Source organism: Plasmodium sp. gorilla clade G2 (genome assembly GCF_900097015.1).
Source record: "Plasmodium sp. gorilla clade G2 genome assembly, chromosome: 11".
Lineage (NCBI taxonomy): Eukaryota > Apicomplexa > Aconoidasida > Haemosporida > Plasmodiidae > Plasmodium > Plasmodium adleri (nom. inval.).
Genome location: NC_041703.1, coordinates 1,580,001 through 1,607,847, shown reverse-complemented (window position 1 = coordinate 1,607,847; position 27,847 = coordinate 1,580,001). Strand labels below are relative to the sequence as shown.

The 27,847-nt window shown below is 16.9% G+C and overlaps 9 protein-coding genes across 9 annotated transcripts; 4 read left to right on the top strand and 5 right to left on the bottom strand.

Annotated features, from left to right (window-relative positions):
• Positions 1 to 166: 166 nt before the first annotated feature.
• On the bottom strand, positions 167 to 1,456 carry PADL01_1141600 (translation initiation factor eIF-1A, putative; the record flags this gene model as incomplete). The annotated part of the gene is made up of 6 exons (XM_028682896.1): positions 167 to 172; positions 271 to 451; positions 555 to 650; positions 762 to 846; positions 1,100 to 1,183; positions 1,441 to 1,456. 6 exons carry the CDS (start codon positions 1,454 to 1,456, stop codon positions 167 to 169), a joined length of 468 nt encoding a protein of 155 aa, XP_028539127.1.
• Positions 1,457 to 3,553: 2,097 nt separating this feature from the next.
• PADL01_1141500 (DNA-directed RNA polymerase I, putative) lies at positions 3,554 to 4,555 on the top strand (the record flags this gene model as incomplete). Its single annotated transcript, XM_028682895.1, has 1 exon — positions 3,554 to 4,555. The coding sequence occupies one exon, from the start codon at positions 3,554 to 3,556 to the stop codon at positions 4,553 to 4,555; it is 1,002 nt and encodes a 333-aa protein (XP_028539126.1).
• A 738-nt stretch (positions 4,556 to 5,293) lies between these two features.
• On the bottom strand, positions 5,294 to 6,378 carry PADL01_1141400 (DnaJ protein, putative; the record flags this gene model as incomplete). The annotated part of the gene is made up of 2 exons (XM_028682894.1): positions 5,294 to 6,135; positions 6,255 to 6,378. 2 exons carry the CDS (start codon positions 6,376 to 6,378, stop codon positions 5,294 to 5,296), a joined length of 966 nt encoding a protein of 321 aa, XP_028539125.1.
• A 4,790-nt stretch (positions 6,379 to 11,168) lies between these two features.
• PADL01_1141300 (transcription factor with AP2 domain(s)) lies at positions 11,169 to 15,677 on the top strand (the record flags this gene model as incomplete). Its single annotated transcript, XM_028682890.1, has 1 exon — positions 11,169 to 15,677. One exon carries the CDS (start codon positions 11,169 to 11,171, stop codon positions 15,675 to 15,677), a length of 4,509 nt encoding a protein of 1,502 aa, XP_028539124.1.
• A 1,293-nt stretch (positions 15,678 to 16,970) lies between these two features.
• Positions 16,971 to 18,128, bottom strand: PADL01_1141200 (alpha/beta hydrolase, putative; the record flags this gene model as incomplete). The annotated part of the gene is made up of 1 exon (XM_028682889.1): positions 16,971 to 18,128. The coding sequence occupies one exon, from the start codon at positions 18,126 to 18,128 to the stop codon at positions 16,971 to 16,973; it is 1,158 nt and encodes a 385-aa protein (XP_028539123.1).
• A 738-nt stretch (positions 18,129 to 18,866) lies between these two features.
• Positions 18,867 to 20,618, bottom strand: PADL01_1141100 (conserved Plasmodium protein, unknown function; the record flags this gene model as incomplete). The annotated part of the gene is made up of 1 exon (XM_028682888.1): positions 18,867 to 20,618. One exon carries the CDS (start codon positions 20,616 to 20,618, stop codon positions 18,867 to 18,869), a length of 1,752 nt encoding a protein of 583 aa, XP_028539122.1.
• Positions 20,619 to 21,478: 860 nt separating this feature from the next.
• On the bottom strand, positions 21,479 to 22,384 carry PADL01_1141000 (conserved Plasmodium protein, unknown function; the record flags this gene model as incomplete). The annotated part of the gene is made up of 1 exon (XM_028682887.1): positions 21,479 to 22,384. The coding sequence occupies one exon, from the start codon at positions 22,382 to 22,384 to the stop codon at positions 21,479 to 21,481; it is 906 nt and encodes a 301-aa protein (XP_028539121.1).
• An 827-nt stretch (positions 22,385 to 23,211) lies between these two features.
• PADL01_1140900 (methyltransferase, putative) lies at positions 23,212 to 25,053 on the top strand (the record flags this gene model as incomplete). Its single annotated transcript, XM_028682886.1, has 1 exon — positions 23,212 to 25,053. One exon carries the CDS (start codon positions 23,212 to 23,214, stop codon positions 25,051 to 25,053), a length of 1,842 nt encoding a protein of 613 aa, XP_028539120.1.
• A 1,492-nt stretch (positions 25,054 to 26,545) lies between these two features.
• PADL01_1140800 (60S ribosomal protein L35ae, putative) lies at positions 26,546 to 27,082 on the top strand (the record flags this gene model as incomplete). The annotated part of the gene is made up of 2 exons (XM_028682885.1): positions 26,546 to 26,697; positions 26,812 to 27,082. 2 exons carry the CDS (start codon positions 26,546 to 26,548, stop codon positions 27,080 to 27,082), a joined length of 423 nt encoding a protein of 140 aa, XP_028539119.1.
• Positions 27,083 to 27,847: the final 765 nt, after the last annotated feature.

The following is a 27,847-nucleotide window of genomic DNA, read 5'->3' as shown; positions in this document are numbered from 1 at the left end:
TATACACATATATATATATATATATATATATAATGGTTAAAAATTAAAAAATGTTTTTTTTTTTAATGAAATAAAATTATTATTTTTTTCTTTTTTTTTAAAGGATAACTCCAACAATTAATGATAACAAATAAGTGACACATATGTTTCTATATATTTTCTTGTTTTATATCTGGAAAAAAAAAATAAAAATAATAAAAAATAAAAAAAGTGATATTATAAAAATCATATAAAATAATATATTATATATATAATATATTTATAACTTACATCTTCTATATCAAGTCTTCTTGCGTTGTTCATCTCTTCTTGAGCTTCTTCATCAGATTCATCATCTAAAAATTCCACTCCATTTTGTCCATCGTCATCAAAAATATCTGTTTCATTTATTTTCGCTGTTTCTGGTAATTCTCCATGAGCCTTCAAACTTCTGGCTTCATCAGGAGTATATCTATAATGTGTAAAACAAAATAAAAGTAGATAAATATATGCATAAATAAATACATACACATATATAATTGTATATATATATATGTATATTTTTTCCTCCTTACTTTGCTATAACATCAGCTTTGCTGTCTTGGTAATCTCTTAAGGACACTAAAATAATATCACCCGAATTAATCCATACCCTTTTTCTCATTTTACCCCTAAAATAAAAAAAATATATATATATTATATATATTATATATTATATTTATATTATATTTATATTTTATAAAACACATCCTTTTATCTATTTTGTTTTTTGTTTTACATACCTAATATGACACAATCTTTTGACACCATCAAAACAATGAGCCTCTAATCTACCATTACCCAACATTCTTAAAACTTGAGCATATTCTAAAGAAAAAAAAAAAAAAAAAAAAAAATTATGAACAAGTCAGAATTTAAAGTGGTGTACATGTTTTATTTTGGCTGTTTTTTTTTTTTTTTTTTTTTTTTTTTTTTTTTTTTTTTTTTTTTTTTTAACTAAGACACGATAATACACACAATTATAAATACATACATATATATATATATATATATATATATATATGTATTTTCTTTATTTATATAAATATCAATTATTATATAATATAAATTTATATATAACCTTGATCTTCTTCCTTGTATAATAATTCTCTTTTTTCTCCTTCGTTGTCATTCTTTCCTCTCCTTCTGTTTTTACCTCCCTTTCCTAAAATGAATAATTTAAATATATATTTCAAAAAAAAAAAAATATATATATATATATAAAATATATGAGTATATACATTTAATAAATAATTGTTTATTTTGAAATGTATGATAATACTAAATAATCTTATAGAATATATAAAAACATATATATATATATATATATATATATATACAAACATATGTACAAATTTTCCAGAATAAAACTGTTGAAATAAAAAAAATATATTCATGTAATGTCTTTCTTCGTCTTATTACCTTTATTCTTTGGCATTTTTTAAATGAATAGAAATATATATTTTAAAAAATGTATTTATAAATAAATAAAAATTTGAATTCTTTGAAAATGTATATATTCTAAATATCTCTTTAATATGTCCTTATACATATATATTATATTTATGTAAGATTACAAAATGGCACAGTTTTTTTTTTTTTTTTTTTTTTTTTTTTTTTATATGTGGGGACACATTTATATTGAAAAAATCAAAATAAATAATATGGAGACTTAATTAATAATTAAATGTTTATATATATATACATATATATTTTTTATTTTATTTTTTGAGATAATAAAAAATGTGTCAATTAAAATTATAACAAACTTATTAATTTAAATAAAGAAATAAAAAAAAAAAAAAAAAAAGGAGTATATTCTATAAATTGTTACAAAAAATGATAAAGCTATATTATAAATTAATTATCATTTCTTCTTTGTTATATATATATATATATATATGTATGTATTGTTTTTTTCTAAAATATTGAAAAAATAAAATTGATAATATGTATATTTATTTTTTTTGCATTATAAAATAATATTTATGTAAGGCAAATATATCATAATAAATAACACATATATATTATATATATGTATTGATATTCAGAATATAAAGATATTAATAATATGTATTTATGAAAATATGAATAGGAATAATAAATATATAAATGTAAATATATAAACACTCTTTTTTTTTTTTTTTTTTTTTTTTTTTTTACTAATATAATATTTTATGAAAACAAGGTAAATATATAATTATATATATTATAATAAATATGTAAAATAAATAATTACATTTCTTAAAAAAGTAAGGGTCACAATAAAAATATAATAAACATATAATAATATATATATTATATGTATATATAAGGATATATTTTTTTATTTTACATATAATATGAAAACATATAAATTGAATAAAGCTTAATATATATTATTATATTAAGAATATCATAGATATATTCAAATACTTTTATATAAACCGAATTCATAGAATATTATAATATATATATTATAAAATTATCCATACAAAAAAAAAAAAAAAGAAGAAAGTAAAAAGAATAAAAATATATAAAAAAAAACAAATAAAAAGAAATTTTATTTTAATAAAAAATATAGTATATATAGTAAGTATATATATTGCGTATATAATAACATAATATTAATATAATAAAAATATTTATGTTATATATAATTAATATTTATTTGTATATTGGTAATAAGGCTATAATATTATATATATATATATATGTATATATATAATGAAATATTTATATAATAATATATAATATATATTTCATTTTTTTTCAATACTGTCAAATGGAAAAAATAACAAATATTCTATAATTGTAAATAATAATATTATATATATAATATATATGTAACAATACAATGTAAAAGGTGTTCAATCCATTTTATTTAAAAAAATTATATAAAAAAAAAGGAAAAAAAAAAAAAAAATTTCATGGTATACCTTTTTTTACTTTTATATGTATTCATATATTTTTAAAAATTTTATTTATTTTGATAAATATAATAACGACATATAAATAATTAATAATTTATAAGAAATATTATATATATAAATATTTTTATATATATAATGCCATTTTATAAAATACATTTATGTAGAATCAATAATTAAAAAAATATATTTATTATTAATTATTTATATATAATTATTTTTCTTTATTTTTTTGTTTTTTCGATTTTTCCTTTTGATGTTTTGGTGGCTTGAAAAATGGATCTTTTCATAAGCCATCATTAATAAAATATATTATAATTCAAAAAAAAAAAATAAAATAAAAAAATGAAATATGTTTAGATATAAACAAAATTGTTTAAAACATGGAATAATATTAAATATAAATATATATATATTAATTTAATATTACGCAGTCTCTTATATAGATAATTAAAAATTGCACATATATAATATATATATATATATATATATATAATACATTTATATATATAATACCTTTATATATATAATATATTTATATATATAATACCTTTTATTTATTTTGATTTATATATGTGTGAGGTCTTTTATATTAATATGCATAATGAATAATATTTTGTGAAGATATGGAAGATATAAAATATCGAGACAATTTTATAAAACTTGGAGAAGAAGGTCCAAGGAATGCAACTACTACAAATTTTTATGGTAGTTATTATTTATCAGATAAAGAAGATTATTTTGATATAAAACGATTTGAAGAGAATTTAGAAATGCATGTAATAAAGAATGAAGAAAATATATTAATAATAGAAATAAAGAATTTGAATGTTTCTATTGCTAATGCTTTAAGAAGAATTATGTTATCTGAAGTACCTACGATTGCTATAGAGAAAGTAAATATGTATCAGAATACTGGAATAATAGCTGATGAGATATTATGTCATCGTTTAGGATTAATACCTTTTAAATTTGATGCAGATTTAATTAATTATAAAGAAGAGAATGAAAAATATAATCATTTAAATTGTTTTTGTTTTAAATTACATGTAAAATATAGTAATAAAAGAATAGGTAATGATAATTATCAATCTATTTATTCAAAAGATTTAAAATGGTGTCCTATAAATGAACAACAAAGAATAAAATTTGAAAAAAAACCACCTAAAGTTGTTGATGATAATATATTAATTACTAAAATTAGTAGTGGTCAAGAAATTGAATTAATCTGTTTCTTACAAAAAGGAATTGGTAAAACACATGCAAAATGGTCACCTGTTTGTACAGCTGTCTATAAAATGTATCCACATTTTTCATTTAATACAAATGAACAACTAACCATTCAAGAAAAACAAGATCTAGTAAATATATGTCCACAAAAAGTTTTCGATATTGAAGATAGTCAACAAATTATTGTTAAAAATCCTCTCAGTTGTTCAACTTGCAGAGTATGTATTGAAAAATATCCTAAAAAAATATCATTCCAAAAAGAAAAAAATCATTTCATATTTACAATTGAATCCACTGGATGTTTCTCAGCTGCAGATATTTTTAAAAAAGCTTTATTCATCTTAAGACAAAAAGTAATAAATGTAAAAGAAGCCCTAGACGAGCAACTATGCCCCTAAAAAATAAAAAATAAAAAATAAAAAAATAAAAAAAATAAAAATGTAAAAAATAAGAAATAGCTTTGTTATGACTATATTTTGTTATATATCGCACAATATATAAATTATATATAAATTATATATAAATTACTATTTTGACTTTTTTTTTTTTTTTTTTTTTTTTTTTTTTTTTTTTCAGTATCCATAAAAATTACATATTTTAACTTGCTACATTTGACAATGTTATTTATTGTCTCACATTTTTTTACCTTTAAACCAAGGTATAATTAATGATACAAATGAATATATATATATATATATAATTAATTAATATAATTTATCATTACATTTGCATATAATTTAATAGATTTTTTTTTTTTTTTTTTTTTTAAATAAACCTTTTATCATTATTTGTAATTATTCTTTAAAATCATTTGTAAAAATATATATATATATATATATACTTTATATATATATATTTCCAAGTTGCAATGAAAACTTCCCATTTTGTCTTTAAAAAAATAAATTATATTTTTGATAAGATAAATATATTTCACAAAAAAAAAAAAAATAAATAAAATATAATATATATATATTGTGTAAATATAAAAGATGAACATGTAAAATGTATCGCAAAATAAAATAATATCCATCATATATTAATATATACATATATTTATTTATATATATATATATTTTATATTAATGAGCAATGTTCCTATTGTACCTATGACCACTGCATGTATATTCTTCATATGTCTAATCATTATAATTAAAACTTAAACCTCTTTTCTTCATTCTTATTTGTTTTTTATATTTAGCACTAGATATTTTATTCAATCTCTCCTTTTCCTTTATTTCTTCAAGGAATTCTTCCTGGTTTTTTTTCATCCACAATTCTTTTTTTAAATAATTTTTTTTGTCTTCTGGATTTAGTGTATTCCATCTATCGGTTGATATGTTCATATATTTTCTGGTAATATATATTTTATCATTTTCATCATAATCTTCATTTAATATATTATATTTAATAATCCATTTTATATTCCACATAATATAAAACCATAATTGTTTAGGTAAAAATAAAAGTTTTACTATTATTAAATCAGCTAGTAATAATTTCTTAGTTTTCTGATTATTAATCATAACAATTTCTTGTACTACCTCTTCTTCAATTTGTTCTTCTATTTTCTTTTTCATCTTTATATCATAATTCATAAATCCAGGATGACGACTAGACAACCTATTCTGAACCTCCTTTTTAAATGCCTTATTTTTAGATGATTTCTGAATTACTCTTTTTAATTCATATTTATTATGTATATACTGAAATACACATAATAACAATCCAATCAATAATAATATCGAAATTATTTTAAATAATTTACAAAATATATATATATTCAAATATATTAAATTCAAAATACTATTGGGATGTTTTAAATAATAATCATAATATTTTCTTGTACTCTTATTTATTAATATGTTGAACGCTTTTACTATTCTTTTCTTCTTTTCTTTATCATAATTCTTTTGAGCATTCTTCAAAAGTCTGTAATACGAAAATTTTATTTCATCTAAGCTAGCTTTTTCGTTAACGCCTAAAATAAAAAAAAAAAAAAAAAAAAGAATTACACACAATAAATAAATAAATATATATATATATATATATATATATATATATATATATATATATCATTTCATTTTCCTCTTTGATTACCTAAAATATCATAACAATTTTCATTGTTACAATAAAAGCGATTTAACACTCTTTTTAATAGACAATTAACATTATTCACAAATAAAAAATATAACAAAACGAAAGAAAAAATATATATTCTCATGGTTGTAAAATAAATAAATATATAAATAAAAGAAAATATAAGAATGTCCCTTTTTAATCTTTTTCTAATATATACATTATTATTATATATATATATATATATAATATTTTATTAATAAATAATATTTCTTTTTTATATTAATATTATTTATATAAAAATGAAACAAATGATATCTTTAAAATGATATCTAACAATTTAATATGGGATTAAAAGATTAAAACGAAATATTAAAAATAAAAAAAAGAAAATATATATTAATAATAAATATTTCTTTTTTTATATTTTTTTTTTTTTTTTTACGTATACGATATATAATTAAATACATATATATTTAAATGCACTCAAAATTAAATGAGAATATTTTTTTTATTTTTTTTTTTTTCTAATAAAATTACAAAGAAATGTATAATATATATATATATTATATATATGTGTAATATTTATATACTATAATAGAATAATATGGGATAAACAAAAAAATAAAGGAAACTCCAAGTCACAATATATATATTTTTTTTTTTTTCCGAAAAGTTTTAAATTATTATCAGACATATAACTAAATATATATTATATATTAATATATACATTTCTTTTGTTTTTTTTTTGTAAACGTGGAAAATATAATACAATTGAAATGAATTCTAAAAAATAAGATAAAATAGTAAATGTAAAAATGAATTGTAATTTAAAAGCAATAAATATTTCTTTCTAAATTCCTTATAGATATTATGTATTTTTTTATAAAATAAATAAATAAAAATATATATATATATATATATATATATATATTTTCAGTATGGATCAGTGAAATTATTTATCTTTTGGTGTAGTTCATTTTTCTTTTCTTTTTTTTTTTTTTTCACTATATATTTTAAGATATTAGCTTATTAAATGTTTTTTAAATATAATAAGATTATTCTCAAATTTGAAATACATATTGACATCTTTTTATATATTATAAAATTTATATATATATATACCTTAATTTGATTATATAGGCATATTATTATGTTATTTTATTATTTTTTTTTTTTTTTATTCTAAAGATACAATTAAGGTAGTTAATTAATATATATGATAAATTTACCTTGTTACTCAATATATTAAATAAATATTATATATATATATATATATATATATATATTTTTGTTATTTTCTTTAAAAAAATATCATTAATCATAATATTTTACACACATGAACAAGTCAGGTGTTCATAATATTTTTCATAAAAAAAGAAAATAAATAGCTAGTTCACAAAAAAAAAAAAAAAAAAAGGACGAAAAATATTCTCAGAATAATTATATTGAAATTTATATAAATATATTATTTAATTAATAATAATTTATTCTTCCATATATATCTATTTTTATTTATATTTATTGTAACAACAATATATATAAATATAAATATATATATATATATATATATTTATTTATTTATATTTATATTTATATTTGTCCTTGAACGAAATATATATTTTTTTAATCAAAGGCACAGAACAGTATTTTCTAATTTTTTGCATTTTCTCAGTAATTTATTTAATATATAATATTAATTAATAATTAACAATTATATTTCTAAATAATACATACATATATATAACATGTGTCAATTTTTAGAACTTCTCTCTCTCTCTATATATATATATAGAGGAAATGTAAATATTTGAAATTTCTATAATATACTAAAACAGAAGAGGAAAAAGAAAAAAAAAAAAAAAACACTCTTAACAAATATGTATTAAATATATATATATATATACACACATGTTTGGTATATTCTATATAAACCATTAAATAATAAATTAATTTTATTTTCTCTTTTATATAATTATACTTTAAAATAAAAAAAATAAAAATAATTTTTTTTTTACATTTTAATATAAGGAGAATAATATAAATATATAAATATATAAATATATATATATATATATATATATATATATATATTATATTATAAATATGGTAACGTTCTCATTAAAAATTATCTTTGTTCTTAAATATGTGCCTTTTTTTTCACACACATGTCAACTAAATATAACGACTAATTTTTTTGTTCTGATTTGTTCTATATTAATCTTATTTTCATTAAATAAATATATTTTTTCCTTATTAATATAAATATAAATATTTATTATATATATATAATTTTGCTTTTTATTTAATTTTATAATTACATAATTTTTATAGTAAAAAAGAAAAAAAATGATTTTTTCTTTTTTTTGGAAAAAATATTTACAAAAATAAAATAAAAAGGAAACCAATATAAATTCTTATAAATATTTATCTATATATATATATATATATATATATATATATTATACCTATTAATGTTAATAATTCAAAAAAAAAAAAAAAAAAAAAAAAAAAATTATAACTTATAAAGTTCTATAAATTAATTTGTACGTTTGTAATTTTTTTTTTCAAGTTATAATTTAGTTTATTAATTAAAAATTTGAATTAACTTTCTATTTTTTTTATTTTAATTTTTTGCCCTTTTTTTTTTTTTTTTTTTCCCCTATTTCGCTCTATTTTTATTTTTACATTTTCATTTCATATTGGTGTTACAACTTTCTTTAATAATAAAATTACACAACCTATAATATACATATATGTATAATATTTGTTTTATATATATTTTTTAATATTTTTAATAATATTATATTAATTTTTATAATTTCCCCTTATTTACTTTTATTTAAAAGAAATTTTTTTTTCTTTAACACTTTCTACTTTTCATTTTTTTTTTTTAAATAAACGTAATATATTTTTTCTGTTTTTTTTTTTTTTTTTTTTTTCTTGCTACATGAAGTACACTTTCTATGACTCTTTTTCCTTATTATACAATTTGTAAACATAAAAAAAATTATAAGGATTATATAATATGAAAATTTTTGTTACATTATAGTGTATATTTTAAAAAATATATATATGTAATTATAATTATATGTTGTTCATGCAATAATTCTTTAATATTATTTTAATAGTAACAAAAATTAAAACATCTACACAATTTTTTGTTTTTTTGTCAATTGTAAAAAATATATATATATTATATATATATATATTATATTAATATTTAAAAAATAAAACAAAAAACTTGGATTAAAAAAAAAAAAAAAAAAAATTCAAGTTAATATGAAGTACACATTTAAATATATTTAGAAAATTACATAAGAACCAATTTTTTTTTTTTTGTTTTCACCCTCTATTTATTATTAATATATATATATATATATATGGGTATACATATCTATATATAAAGCTAAAACATTGTCATTATATATTATAATATTATATATTAGTATAAAAATTATGTATGTAAAGATAAATTCATTATTAACATATGTAAAAGTCTATTAATATTATATATATATATGTTGTGTTTTGTTTTGTTCTTTTTTTTTTCTTTTTTTTTTTCATTTTTGATATTTTTTGTGTTAATAAGTTCAAGTCTTTTTATTTATATTTAAATATATATATATATATATACATAATTTTTTGGAACATACTTTTTTTGCTTTTCCTTTTTATTAAACAAGTAATGTTCTTAAAGATTTATTTTATATGGTGTAATTTGAATATATTATATATATATATATATATAATTAAGTATATGTTTCTTTGTTATATATCCCCATATTTATATTAAATCAATATATATTAATATATATATAATTGTAATAATATATTCTTTTTTTGTATAAGATCATTTTTTTTTTTTTTTTTTAGTTAAGAATGTAAATAATAATTAAAATAATTATATGTATTTATTTTATTTACATCAAATATATATATATGTGTGTATAGAAAAAAATTGCCTTACGAAAAAGTAGGGATATGTTAAAAAATAATATATCTATATTAAAAATTTAATATAAAAGAAATCACATATATATATATATATATATATATGTATATTTAACTTGAAATAATTAATTGCATTTTTTAATATTCCATTAAACTTTATGTAATAAAATAGGACATTTTAACCTGGAAAATTAATATATATATATATATATATATGAGCCTATATATGTATATTTTATTTTATACGCGTGTATCTTTTTTTTTTTTTTTTTTTTTTTTTTTTTTTAATAAATATTATAGTACCTCCGTTTTTTTTATTATTTTATCATTTTATTATTTTTTTTATTTTATTTTTTTTGTTAATCCTTTCAAAGTTTAGTTGAATTTATTCTTGTGTCCTACATAATTTTGCACTTATTTAAATATACATATGTTAAATAATACAACAAGAAATATAATATAAAAATATTATTATTATATTTGAAAAACAAATAAAAAGTAAAGTGCGTTTTTATTTTAAATGATTAATCATAAATCTATTTTATAATATACATATATATATATAGAAAAAAAAAAAAAAAAAAAAAACAGCCAATATTAAAAAGATAAAACAAATAAAAAAAAATACATACATATATATATATATATATTGTTTTATATTTTTAATTTTTTTTTTTTTTTTTTTTATTGTTATGCTATAAAAATTAGCTAGCTATAAGGGATGCATAATATTATTAATCATAATAAGGAGAAAACAAACAATAGACAACAAAAAATAATTGAAGAAGGCAAAAAAATCAACACTGAATGAAATTGCGAATAGTTCTTTGATTGTTATAATACATATAATGATTGTAAGATTATATTCAGTGCAAAAATATAAATAAATATAAATATAAATAAATACATAAATACATATATATATATATATATATATATATATATAAGAACAATCCATAGTTAAAAATATAATTTAGTCAAATGAGTAATCCATTTAATTCTTTCGAAAATATTAAAGGAGACAATGATAATCAAAGTGGATATGAAAAAATGAATGAATACCTCAATGCTAATCAAAATATAAATCTGAATGAATCTACAAAAGACCATATTAATATTAAAAATGATGATGTTATAATTAAAAATAATAATGTATGTAATGATTCTCACTATGAAAGTGATAAAATGTGTAATGATACTAACAAATATTATATAACACCTAATGATAATGAAAATATAAATAGCAATAATCATATACACAATATGAATGAAATTTTTTTAGAGAATAAAATGAATAATGAAGAGGATAATAAAATATTAAATAATATAACAGAATATAAAATGAATGATCAACATGAGAACCAAATAAATGATTCGAATGATGGATTAATAAAAGAGAATATAATTAATTTTCATAATAGTAATGAAAATATTCAAATGGATAATATAAATGATGATGTAATGAGAGATTGTTTGGATATCTCAAATTATGAACAGGATAATATGAACGTATGTGATGAAGCAAAAAAAAATGAATCATTGAAATATAATTCAGAGAATGATAAAAATTCAGAAAAAGAAATTGAACTGGATATATCTATTAATTGTGATAATACAAATATTATAAACAGTACAAATAATAATAACAATAATAATGATAATATTAAATATAGTTCTGGTTATGAAATTAAATATATTAGTGAAGAAGAAAAGGAAAAAAATAATGTGGTCACACAAGAAAATGTTAATTATGAAGATAATACAATTAAAAATAATTGTGATTATTTTAAAGAAACTGATCAAAATGTTGTTGATACAAAAATAGACAACATCAATGTTGTTAATGAAGAAAGTGAAATGTGGAATGAATCATATGTTAATAATAATAATAATATTATAAATAATGCAAACGTATTAGATGTTGTTCATAATAATATGTTATCAAATGATCCTATGTTTATAAACTCTCATGTTTCATCAAAGGATGAAGAAAAACAAAATGGTGATAATTTAAACAACCATATTATTAATGATACCATAGACAAGGAAGAAGAGAAATATATGAACAACGAATCATCTATTATGATAAATAAAGATAATTATAGTAATATCAATTCTACATTGAATAATGAAAATATATATGACACTATAGATTATGAACCCAAACAAATTTGTAGCGATAGTGATACATATACATACAATAATATAAATAATAATGATATAGAAAATATAACAAACACAGAAATATATAAAAATGATTTTAATATGATAAACGAACAATTTGTAGACAAAGAAAATTATCATGATGATAAGGGTGACAATATAAATGTTGAACATTCTAGTTTATTTATAAAAAATGAATTAACTTCCTTGTCTCAAAATGATGTAAATGTGAATGCAACAAATGAAGTTATGGTTTCTTCTGGAATTGAACAAAATATATTGAACAATGAACTTAATAATGATGATTTTATAAATAATCAAAATAATGAACAGCAGGATGAAAATAAGGAAGATCAAATGGATAGTGACATAAATGAGAAAAAAAAAATATATAACGATAAAAATATAAATCATAACAATGATATGAATAATATGAATGATAACAATGATCATAATGATTATAATATGGACACAAAACAAAATAAGCAAGACAAAGAAGAAGATAAAATAAATCCATCCAATGAAATAAATGATACATTTACACTTAATAAGTTTGAAGAAAATAATATACCAAAGAATATGAATCCTGGATATATCGAACAAAAGGTAAGTAATGATACAATGATAAGTGATGTTGTAATGAATGAAGTGGAAACAAACAACAGCAACAATAATAATAATAATAATAATAATAATAATATGAAAAATATTGTTAAAAAAATTAGCCAAGATACTATAATTGTTGATGTTAATGATGAATTATTAGATCCCAATACAAATAATAATTTTATAAAAAAAAAAGTTAGTGAAGATACTATTGTCAGTGCAATGCAAAGTGAAAGAAAGGAAGGAAAAAAAAATAAAAGAGCAGCAAATAAAATGAATGAACAAAAGGTATTGACCCCTACAAAAAATTTGGAAAATGATGTGAGTCCAATAGGAAGTGTAAGCAAAACGAGACAAACAAGAAAAAGTGGAAATATGAGTAAAATGAAACAAATTGATCAAATGAAACAAATTAATCAATTAAACCAATTAAATCAATTAAACCAATTAAATCAATTAAACCAATTAAATCAATTAAATCAATTAAACCAATTAAACCAATTAAACCACATGAACAATATATATCACATGAATAATTCTAATCCAGTTAAAGATGGATACAACTCCAATCTCATGAATGGAGATAATATGAACAACTACATTAAAATGAATGATTTCAATGGAGATATGGATTGTACGTATTCACAAATTGGAGAAAAAAAAAATTATATAAGAAATAACGTGAAGGGTAGAGAAATTATAAATATTAATAATGACAAATATTTACAATGGTTTGATACTATTTACACTGTATGTGTAAAATTAGATGATTTATGTTGTAGGATGAGTGGTACATTTCCTCATTCAATGAATATATGGGAAAGAGAAGGAAAAATTAATATGCATACATTAAAATCAGCATTTTATAAATATGAAGATATGAAATTAAATCTACATAATAATGATGAAGCAGATAAATCTGTTATGATGAGTGCGAATTATGGAGGAAATAATAATGCAGATTGTATTGATAGTAATTATATGAAATCTAATTATATGTCTCCAAATATAATGAATAAAAATAATGAACTCAAAATAAAGAGAATAAAAAAATATAATATGGATGATAATAATATGTCAATGTATACAAAAAATGGTATAAATAAACAATTAAATGTAACAAATGATGATAGGAAAAATTATGCTTCAAATGATGCTTATGTTTCAAATGATCATTATACTCCAATGGATAATATGTCTCAAATGGATAATATATCTCCAATGGATAATATATCTCAAATGAATAATATATCACAAATGAATAATATATCACAAATAAATAATATATCACAAATAAATAATATATCACCAATAGAAGATTATTCACAAGCTGATAATTACACTCCTAATATGATGGATCCAAATATTTGTAATAATTTTATAGGCTGTAATAAAAATAATAAAATGATGAATACAAATGCTGTTCATGATTATGTAATACCTAATGATTTATATAATATAGAAAATATGAATGTGATGGGTAATAATAATATAAATTATGAAAAGACAAAAAGGACAAGAAGAAAAACATCAGAAAAAAATATGAAAACTGGAAAAATTACTAAAGAGGAAATGGAACTATTGAAAATGTATAATAATGAAAATAACATATCAAATATAACAAATATGTCAAACATATCAAACATATCAAACATATCAAATATGTCAAACATGTCAAATAATTTAATAAATAATGGAAAATATTCTAATGATTTATTTTTTCATCAAAATGGATTTAATAATTGTTCTTTATACAATGATGAAAATAACATGAATTGTTCAGAACATGTCAATATTATTCCAACTAATCATAACAATAATAATATTTTATGTTCAAACAATCAAATCAATACCTTTTCACTCAACAATAATGTAATTAATTATAATGATGAAAATACCAGTACTACTAAAAAAGGAAGAAAAGGAAATAGAAAAATAAATACACCAAAAAATATAGAAAAAAAAACACCCAAAAAAAATTCCACAGTAAATAGAAGTAATAATAAAATTATCAAAAACGAAAGTGAATTTGAATATCTCTTAGAATTATCAGACAAAGAAGGACCCAATTTAGATAATCCAGAGGATTTAAAATGTGATGTAGCTGGAGTATATTGGGATAAGAGAAGTTGGATAGCATCATGGTATGACAACGGGAAACGTTATTATAAATCTTTCTCAGCAAAAACTCATGGGTTCTATAAATCGAAATTCTGGGCTATTAAAGTTAGATTGTCAAAGGTTAAAGGACAAACAATTTTTGGAAAAAATAGTAGAAAAAATAAAAATAACAAGACAGAAGTAGATAATACAAATGGGAATAACAACAATGTGAATAATATGAATAGTGTGAATAATGTGAATAGTGTGAATAATATGAATAATATGAATAATATAAATCATGTAAATAATGTAAATAATGTAAATCATATAAATCATGTAAATAATGTAAATCATATAAATCATGTAAACAATATTAATAACACAAATATGAATGGCTCCTCTTTAAATAATCCTCTCTTGAACGGAATGAATATGAACAACCTCCATATTAACAATATGAACAGAAATAATTTAAACATGAACAATATAAATATGAATAATGTAAATGACATCAACAATGTAAATATCAATAACCCAAATATTATTAATGATAATCATATGCCTTATCACACTCCTATTATGCCAGTTAATAATAACATACCCCTTAATAATTTATAATATAAAAATGATGTATATATAAAGATATATATATATAAGAAATAATTATATAAAATAAATCTTATAAGTAAAATAATATTCCTGAACACAAATCATATTTTCTTAAAGGGAAGTAAAAAATATATGTGTGTAAAGACGTATTTATTTAAAAGTATTACTCCAAATTTTGTTCCATATATATATATATATATATATATACGTACTTTCAGTGGAAATATACATATAATTATAATAACATTATAGTACTATTATAATTAAAATATTAATTCATATATAATTCAAATGTAATTAAAAATATAATTAATCATATATATGTTTATTTAAAAATATTAGATAAAATTTTAATATTTTTTCTTTTCATTTCTTTTTTTTTTCATTTTTATATTATTTATTTATAGTAATTGTTTGTTCCACAATTTTATCTATTTATAATTTCGATGAATGTCTACAAATTGGTTATACATACATACATATATATATATATATATATTTTATATATATTTAAATATTTTACATATTCATGAATTCATTTTAATATTTTCTCATTTTTATATTTATAATTATTTTTATTTTTTATATAATTCCACTTTTGTTTTTTTTTTTTTTTTTTTGGCAATTTTTTATTATTATCATAACATGGTTCATTTAAATTGGTATTTATAATATTATTTCTCTTATATTTATTTTGTAAAAAAAAATATAAACTTAAAAGAAAATAAGCTCATAAAAATTGAGCTCTTCTAAAAAAATGTTATTTATTAGTTTCTTTGAGACAATATAGTAACGATATAAAAGCAAAATAATTATAGATATAATGATTGTACATTCGCAAAAAAAAAAATATTTTGTTGAAATTTAAAATAGAAAGAATTTCATTTCTTTTATGAGTAAATTATAACTTTTAAGATATAAATAAATATATATATATATATGATAATTATTTATATAAATTGTGAATACAATTTATTAAAATATTAATAATTTGCAAAAATTCTGTTAATCAAACCAAATACCACTATAATATATTAACTTCTACCAAAAGTTATCCACATATTTAATAACTAAAATTTTGTATTACCAAAAACAGCTTTTTTTTAAAAAAAAAAAAAAAAAAAAAAAAAAAAAAAAAAATATGAACCGTTCATACGATTTCATAAATTTTACAATTTTTATGAACATTTGAAATATTTACCCATGTGTAAATATATATATAAATCTTTATTATTAAGGAATAACAATACATATATATATATATATATATATATATATATATATATATATATATTTTTATATTTATTTATTTAACATTTCATTAATTATATTAGCACATTGTTGGGCTTCATCTATATAAACCGTATGAGTTGAATTGTCTAAAATGATTTGGCTAGCTGAAGGAAAGTAGTCTTTTATAATTTTATCAAAATTTGGAATAGAACAAACTAAATCTGATTTTTTGGCTATAATAAAACTACATGGATTATGATATTTATATTCTTCTGGATTTAATGGGAAATTCATTATAAAGGGTAAATCTTTATAAATTGCTTCAATATTAATTTTCCATGTTAATTGATTTTTATCATTATTTTCTTTAAGTGACATACATAGAAATTGTGCAAATGAATTTGAAATATCTGGTAATTCACATTTTAAATATTGTAAGAATTCCAATTTATTTCTTGGTTTCTTTTCATGTTTTATATGATATAATATGCTAGTAACTTGAGATATATTAAAAGGTAACTTTATATGAACTTTATTACTATTATAATTAAATGGTAATATATCCATAATAATTAAATGTGAAAAAAGGGAACTATTTTTTAAAGCACAATACATTGATGCTTTTCCTCCTAAACTAAATCCAATTAAACAACATTTTTTTATATGTAATTTTTGTAAAACATTCTTTATATCATTTTCAATTTCATCAAATAGCATATTTTCAGTATGCTTAGAATCTCCATGATTTCTTAAATCCATTGTTATCACTTTATTTGATTTTAATAGTTTACTAAAAAATATAAAATTTTTTCGACTTCCATAACATCCATGCAATAATACAATTGGAATATCTTTTGTCTCATCTTTGAATATATGTGTATTATCTCTGATACTATAAGAAATTCCATCTAATACATCATCTGTTATTTTATCATTATTACTACTACTTGTTATACTACCAACAGAAATTTTATTCCAATTATTTTTCACATTTTTATGAGATAAGAAAAAATATTCACACTTTTTAATTTTCCAAAGAGTATTACAATTTGAAAAGTTCTTAATTTTATTTAATTTTATAAAAAAATTATTCATTATGATTTTATCGTCACTGGATGCGAACCAACGATTATTCTGATAATTTATTTTTGACTTTCTTTCTGAAAGGATTATAAGTGGAAAACAGAAAATATAAAAAATATAAAAAATATAAAATAAAATAAGCATTTATATATATATATGTTATATATATTATATATATTTTTTTTTTTAACCCTTTGAAAATATAAGAGCACAAAAGTAATTACTATGAAATATTATGTGAATAGTTATTATATATATATATATATATATATATATATTATATGTATGTGTGTATACACACATGATAGAGGTATATAACTGTATGAATATAAAATAAATGAGTTATTTTTTCTTTTGCTCAAAAAAAAAATATATATATATATATTTATTTATTTATTTATTCATTTTATTCTACATTGCTTTGTTATTTTTTTGAGTTAATAAAAAATGAATAATTTTTAAAATGACTGCTTAATAAAAACTAATAACAGTAAGTTTATCATATTTTACATAAAAAAATAAAATAAAATAAATTAAAAAAAAAAAAAAAAAGTATTATATATATATAATCATCGAATTAGAAATATAATGATACATGTTGTAGGCAAAGCAAATGATATTATTTCAAATGTGTAGTGGTTGAAAATAAATACATATATATACATATTGATAATCTTTTATTTAATTGAAATGCCGATTGTAACATTACCATTAAATATATATATATATATATAACAATATGATGTGAAAAGATAGTGAAGGACATTTTTTTATTTTTTTATTTTTTTATTTTTTTATTTTTTTATTTTTTTATTTTTTTATTTTTTCATTTTTTTATTTTTTAATTTTTTTATTTTTTCATTCTTTCCTTTTTATTTTTTATTATCCTTTTATGCTAAATAATATCTTACTACACTTATTTGTAGTATTTCCTGGTGTGTTGTTTATATTATTAAGAAATTTAAAATGTTTATGAGAACTTAAATGCGAATTATCAGATGCTTTTAAGTGTAAATTTTGTGGTGGACCCATTCCAATAATAAAAAAGAAATGTTTGTTTTTTATATTTTTGAGAGTCCTTTGGATTTTTTCAATTTGTTCATGATATATTGTTTGAACATTTTTTATATATTCCTTTTGATTATAATATATAGATATATTAGTTGGTATTTGTAAAAATAATTCCTCAAGTTCTTTTTTTAAAGAATGAATATATACATATTTTTTAATAATTTTTTGATCTAGATAACTTTGAATTTGTAGCATGTTATTTTGTTTATAATATATTTTTTCCTTTTGCTTTACTTTTTGATATATATTTTTAGTATTTTTATTGATGTGATTATTTTTTATATCATTATATATATTTTTTTTTAATTCTTCATTATATAAATAATTATAAAAATCATTTGGATGTAATATGCAACTACTTGTACTTGATGAATTATCTTTGATCAGAAGATTATTTTGTATATAATATTTTTGTTTATTTGTATTATATTCAATATTTGTTATATTTTCTTTATCTATATTATAATTGTTTGATGTATTTATAGTTTCATCTTGTATATTATTTGTTCGACATTGCATACTTATTATTGTTGTATTTATATTATCACTATTTTCATTCATAAAATCAGAAAATATTTTTTTTTTTTTTTTTTTTTGTTTTTCATCTAATATGTGTAAAAAAAAATTCTGAACGTTCAGGCGAAAATGATTTTTGATAATATAAGACAATTTGAATAATGCTAATATTTTATTAAGAATATGTATATTTTGTAAATATAATTTATTTGAAATAAAATGATTATTTGATTTTAAGATAGAAATATTTTTATATTTTTGATTTAAATTATTATATTTATATATAATAACATTATAAAAATGTATAAAATGTTCTTTAATTTTATTTTTTATATGACGCACTAAGAATATGGTTACATAATTTTTATTTTTTATAGCCACGTTTTGTATTAAATTTGAAAGTTTTTTAAAATAAATTTTATTTTCCATATGTTTATGAATATAAGATTTTATAATATTATTTTTAAATTCATCTCTTTTTCTTAATAATAATCTTAAAACATATATTTTATCTTTATTTATAATCTTATTTAATATATTACATAAGTATATACATGAATATCCTAATCCTAAGGCATTCGAAATTATTTTTTCATAATTCTCGAAATTTTTTTCAAATATTATATTTTCTTCTAATATATGTCTTTCCAAATGTTTCTTACACTTTTTTAATTTTATATTTTCTAAATTAATATCTGATATTTTCTTGTTATAATATTTTATTTTCTTATGCATATCAAACATAGGAAATTTTGTATAAATATATTTATTATCACTTTCTATTTTGTTCTTATCAATAATTTCGTTAGCATTATTCTGGTTCTCCATCTTCATAGAAAAAAAAAATAATAAACATATAGACACATAAACATAAATAAATAAATATATATATATGTATATATTATGGAGTATAAAATGAATGAGAGAACTTATATATGATACAGTTAAAATTAACAATATGTATATAAAATTATATATATATATATATATATATATATATATATATATATAATAAATATGAATTAATTTATTAATTATATTATACATATATATTTGTATATATTTTTTTAAATAACATTTATAAAATAAAAATTTATATATCAGTATATATGTTGTCCTCTCGTTTTGAATTAATAGACATATTCAAATGGACACGTTAAAAAAATAATAAAATATAAAATGAATAAATATATATATATATATATTATATACATGTTTTTTTTTTTTTTTTTTTTTTTTTTTTTTTTTATTTATGTTTAATTATGCATGTATAATATAAAAATTTCCTCTTGATTCAATGTCCAAAATATGTTGTAAAAAAAATATAGGTGGAAAAATTTAAAAAAAAATTTTTTTTTTTCTCTTATTCATGCATATGTATGCATATACATATATATTACATATATATATAACATAATAATAATATAATAATTTTTTTATAATTTTCCTTTTTTTTGATTACATGTTCTAATAAAATACTGAAAACTTATATTTTATATTTACAACGGAATTGATGAAAAGCTTTTATATAGCTCATAATTTTAATAAACTATAATGATATAATATACATATATATCGCTATATATATTGAAAGATGGTTCTTTTTTTTTTTTTTTTTTTTTTTTTTTTTTTTTTTTATTGCTTAATGTTTTAAAGTGTATTAGCAAATGATAACATACATAAAAATTATTGAAAATATATATATATATATATATATATATATTTTTAATTTGATTTAATTTGTTCACCTTTTTGGTATATGAAAAAAAAAAAAAAAATAATAGAAACAAAAAAATATATAAACACATTTGTGTAGGTTGATATATATTTTGTCTTAGCTATGATATATACATATATAAATATATACATATAAAAAATATTTATATATATAATATTTTTATTTTTTTTTATGCGTATTGATAATCCGGGGCTGCAATATATGCCTTTGATTTTTTATGTCTTCTATTTTGAATGTAGTTATATCCAAAATTTAATTTGTGTTCATCCCATTTACATTGTAGATATTCATTAAACCATTTGACACATTTTTGATTACTAATATTTTGATTCATATGAAAAGAATGTGTTAATAAACATTTATATTCTTCTATTCCTAGATATTTACATGTATCATTTGGATTATCTATATTTATTCTATCTATATATAAATTTAATTTATTTCTTATATCATTTTCTGTATTTAATGAGTGCATATCTCTATTAATAATTGTATTATTATTATTTGCATTTTTAAAAGTATATAAACCATAATTATATGCTAATAATCTTTCCCAGTCAGCATAAAAATGTTTTGTCTTATTAGGTGTTTTATAACCTTCTTCAGGATATAAATCACTTGATATATTACTATAATTTGTATTAATTTTATTATTAGAAGATGTTGTTTGATTATTATTTTTTTCTTTTTTAAATATTATATTATTATTAATTGGAAAAGGATATTCAACAGGTTTGTTTTTTTTTGCATCCTTTTCATCTACTTCATCATATATATTCACACCAGTATATCTTTCAATATTTTTTTTCTCAACACTATATTTATATTTATTCATATTTTCATTTTTATCAATAAATGGATTAATAGGTATCTTCTTAATCATATCAATTAAAGAGTCGTTATTATTTATACTACTCTCTTCATATAACTCACTACTTTTCTTATCTCCATATGTTGAATCCTCCTTTTTATTATTCTTATCATGACTATCTTCACATCTTATTATTCTTTTGTAATTTAAAAGGTCCGATAAACTCCATCCTTCTTTCATTATCAAAAAAATAAAATGAAACATATAAATATATATATATATATATATATATATATATATATATATATATATATTTATATTTATATTTATATGATATAATAAGTCATATGATAAGGCATACAATTATTAAAATAAATATTCAAATATAATATTGTTTAAAAAATATGCCAATTTTACACATATATATAAAAATGTAATATATATATTGTATTTCTTTTAATATATGTATATATAAAATATGTATTTATATATATGAAAATATATAATTTCACAAAAAAAAAAAAAAAAAAAAAAAAAAAAAAAAAAAAAAAAAAAAAAAAAAAAAAAAGAAAAAACTAATTTTTTTTTTAAAACATAAATATTGCATATATATATAATATTATTTTAAAATATATATTAATTTATTTATTTATTTTTTATTTTATTTTATTTTTATTTTTTTTTTTTTTTTGGAGCTTTTCCAATTCATCGTCTTGTATGCATTCATAAAAAAATATATGTATTATATAATATATAGGTAGTACCATATATATTTTATATACATATAAATATATTTATGTATGTAATACAACGGTTATATTTATATATATATTAAATTTATTATATATATATAATATATATATATATTATATATTTATTTATTTATAATATTTTTAATTTACATTTATTTGAGCATGTAAGGTTTTATACAACTTAATGTTTGAAGAGAATAAATTAATTTGTTATAAAATTTTAACTTTTAAAAAAACTCAAATAAATATATATATAATATATATAATATATATTTTATAGGTATATATTTTTTTTATATAATAATTTTTTTTTTTTTGATAACTGTTTGTAGCTTCAAAATGAATAATGATAATAATTCTGGGCTACAAGAAATGAAGATATGTGAGGATATAGAAGAATTAATTGAAGATTTAATATATTATATTAGAACAAACGATATAGAAGAAGTAAAAAAAATTTTAGAAGAAGATTCTAGAATAATTAATTTAAATAATATTAAAGATGAGAATGATAATACATTATTACATTTTGCTTGTGCAAATAATAATATAGATATGATTTTATTCTTACTTTATGAATGTAATATAGATTATAATCAATACAATAAAAGTGGTAACAGTCCTTTGATGTGGTCCATACAAAACAAACATATAGAATCTACTAGAGAAGTTTTATTCTTTGATTATTATTTAAATAAAATTAAATATAATAATTTAGAAAAGAAAAAAAATGAAGTATTTGAAAATATTAGAAATGTTATTGATAATAATTTTATAAATCCTAATTATAGGTTATCACAAAATATAAAAAAGAAAATCAATACAATCGATATATATAACTTGTATGACAAAATAGATGAGAAAAATATAAACAATCAAAATATAAATAATAATATAATTACATGTAATGAAATATTACAAAATATTAAGGAAGAACAACTTATTCATTATAAAGAAAGGAATAAAATTAATTTATTAAAAAAAAATGAATTTAATAAAAGTATTTTATCTGAAGCGTTTGATGCACAGAATGAACAGATTCTACATCTAATTTTGAATCACCCTATATCTGTTGTATTGGATAACCAAGAAGAAGAACTAGATGATGATAATAAAAATAAAGATGATGTTGATAATATAAATGTAAATATGAGTGAAGAGTACACCACCAAAATAAATGACAACAACAATAATAATAATATTAATATTAATTGTAATAGTAATAGTAATAGTAATAATTTTTGTGATAGTGTGACTCTTAATATACATAATAATGAATCAAATAAAAAATTTACTACAAATATTGAAGAAGCTAAAATAATTCAAGAAAAGATTTATCAATTAAAAATAAATAATAACATAAAAACAAAAGAAGAACAACCACATATTGATAGTAATAATAATATTATAATACATATAAGAGAAATTGGACTTAATTATTTTGGAGATACTCTAGATGAATCAAATGCATCTAATGATCTAACTGGAATTAATATATGGGAATCGTGTCTTGTGGCTAGTAGATGGTATAGTGATTTATGTTTAGAAAATTTTTTTTTTAATAAAAATATTTTAGAAATTGGTGCTGGTAGTGGAATGGCTAGTATTACATTATTTATATATTCACATCTTTACAACAACAATAATAATAATAATTATAATAATAATAATAATAATAATAGTGAGAAAGGTATAAATAATTTAATAATTAGTGATATAAATAATATAACATTAAATAATATTAAACATAATTTATTATTAAATGAAAATATATTAAATTCTATTAATTTAGAATGGAAAAATAAAATTACAGTTACTAATATCGATTTTACAAATAAAAATACATACCCACAAAAAAATAATGAAATAATAAAATATGATTGTATAATAGCTAGTGATATTATTTATGATCATAAAATAGTATCATCCATTATATATTTATTAAATACAACTCTACAAATTAATGGAACCTTTCTATATGTTTGTAAAAAAAATAGAGACGGTATACAATTATTTATAAACGAATTACAAAATAATAATTATACTATTCAATATTTTACACCTCCAGATGAATATTTTAAAAATCCTTTTCTTAATTTGTCTCAAAATATATTTAATATGAAATTCTCAGAGTTTGATGATCAAGAAAATTTTATTATGATGAAATGTCAAAGGTTATAAAAAAAATGGTATCACAAAAAAATTATCACACCATAATAGCACACATAAAAATAAATAAATATATATATATATATATATATATATATGTATATATGTTTTTTTTTTTTTTTTTTTTTTTTTTTTTCTTATTTTATATATATCCATTTTTTTTAAATACATAATAAAAAATTATGCCTATAAGGTTATAACATATATACCTGCCATTTTTAATATTATATGAATAAATATATATATATATATATATATATATATTTTTGAAAATTTTAAAAGAACAAATATATTTTTTAAAATTTAAAATAAAAATAAATAAATATTATGTAATATAAATTTATACAATTAAAAAATTATAATAATAAATAAAATTATTACGGTTATATAAATAAATACATATATATATATATATTATATATATAATATTTTTATTATTTTATAGAAGGGAGGAGATTAAAGTGTACAACGTAATATATATTAAAAATATTATATATAAATTATTAAGAGAAATATACATAATATTTTTATTTTTTTGTTGTAATAAGTAATATATATATATATATAATATTACAATTTATATTTATTATGAAGCACTTTTTTTTCAATAAATTATTATATATATATATAATATTAATGTTATCATTATAATTATTATATCCATTTTTGTTATTAAATAATTTAAGGGCATATCCCTTATTTTTTTAATATATTTATTATATACATATTTATTTATATAATAATATTGATATATTATTACATATACATAAATTATTTAATATATATAAATAATATTATAAGTATTTAATATATGATACCTTTTATTCATTACATTATAAAATATAAAATGTTTATATATTATTATACATATTAATATATTTATATATGTATATATTTATTTATATATGTAAATTAAAAGAAAGCTTTTTATATTTTATTTATTTTATATCCATTTTGTAATATTATAATTTTTTCTTTCCTTTTTTTTTTAATGGAAAAAAAAAAAAAAAATAAGGATTCCTAAAAATTATAAAGTTTCTCAATTTATTTTTTAAGAATAAAAAAAAATATTATATATAAATATATATGTGAAATAATAAAAAAAGAGAAAAAGTTTTTTTTTTTTCATTTTTATTTTAATTCAGGTATTTAAAAAAAAAAAAAAAAAAAAAAAAAAAAGAATTTATAATTATATTTAAATATAAGATGTTTTATGTTATTATAATTATATAAAGGGAATTATAAGATAAAGAAAATTTATATAAATAAATATAAATATAAATATATATATATATATATATATATATATATATATATATATATATATATATAATTTATTTTTAATTCAATTCAATTCATTTTTATTTATTAATTTTTTTTTTCTTATTATTATATATAGAAACCTTTTTGTGATAAAAAAAAATATTATTCTTTTTTTTCAATCCCCCTTCAACGCATTTAAAAGAAAAAAAATTAAAATTATATAAATAAATATTTTGTAAAAATGGAAGATGTAAAAGTAAAAAAAGAACAAGCAGAAGTATCTGAGAAAAAAAAAGTTGTCAAGAAGGTTTTAAAGAAAAATAAAAAAACAGCCAACAAAAAACTTCAAGCAGTTCGTTTATATGAAAAGGGAGTTATATTAGGATATAAAAGGTAAAAATAAAAAATTAAACTAAAATATAATATATATTAATAAATAAAATATTATACTTTTAAATAATACATTTATATATATCATATATATTTTATTTTTTATTTCTTGTGTAGGTCTCAAAGAAACCAAGATCCCAACTTTACTTTAATATCCATTAGAAATGTAAACACCAAAAAACATGCACAATTTTATGTAGGTAAAAGAGTTGCATATGTTTATAGAACAAGTAAATATCATGATGGAGTTAAAATAAAATGTATATGGGGTAAAGTTTGTAGAACTCATGGAAATAGTGGTGTTGTAAGAGCAAAATTTAAAACTCATATTCCACCTAAAGCTTTTGGTGATAGAGTTAGAATACTTATGTATCCATCAAATATTTAAATATATACATATAAATATATGACCTTTTCATTTTTCTATATATATATATATATATTAATCATATATATGTAAAAATTTTTTTTTCTTTTTTTTTTTTTTTTCTTTTTTTTTAAATTTTAATAACCTTGTCTTTATATTAACTACCTTTGTGAACGCAAGGATTTAATAAAAAATTATATATAATAGAAAAAAAAAAATATATATATATATAATATATATATAATATATATATAATATTTTATATATATATCAGGTTTCATATTTAAAAGATAATACCTTTTAAATATTATTATTTTATCTCATCATTAAATTAATTTTTCCCCCCACATGATTTAAATATGTCAATCATTACAATATTTTTTTGTAAGACGATTATTATTTTTTTATGTTCTCAATTTATGGTGCTTTTTTTTAAATTATTTAACATGACGATATAAAGAATATTCAATTAATACTTAATTTTATTTTGTGTGTAATATTATTATGTATATATATTTATTTATATATTTGTCATTCAAAAATATTTAGAAAGGACAAAAGATGTTATAGATACAAAAAAATATAAAGTTTTTTAAAAATTTCTCAATGTAATACATTTATATTATTTTTGATGTTTAAAAGGATATGTAAATATATTTTATCCTTATAATTGTTAATACAACATTGATATAAAAGTATAAATATATATTATGTATACACGTATTTATATATTCCAATATATATATACATATATATATATATATATATATATATATATATATATAT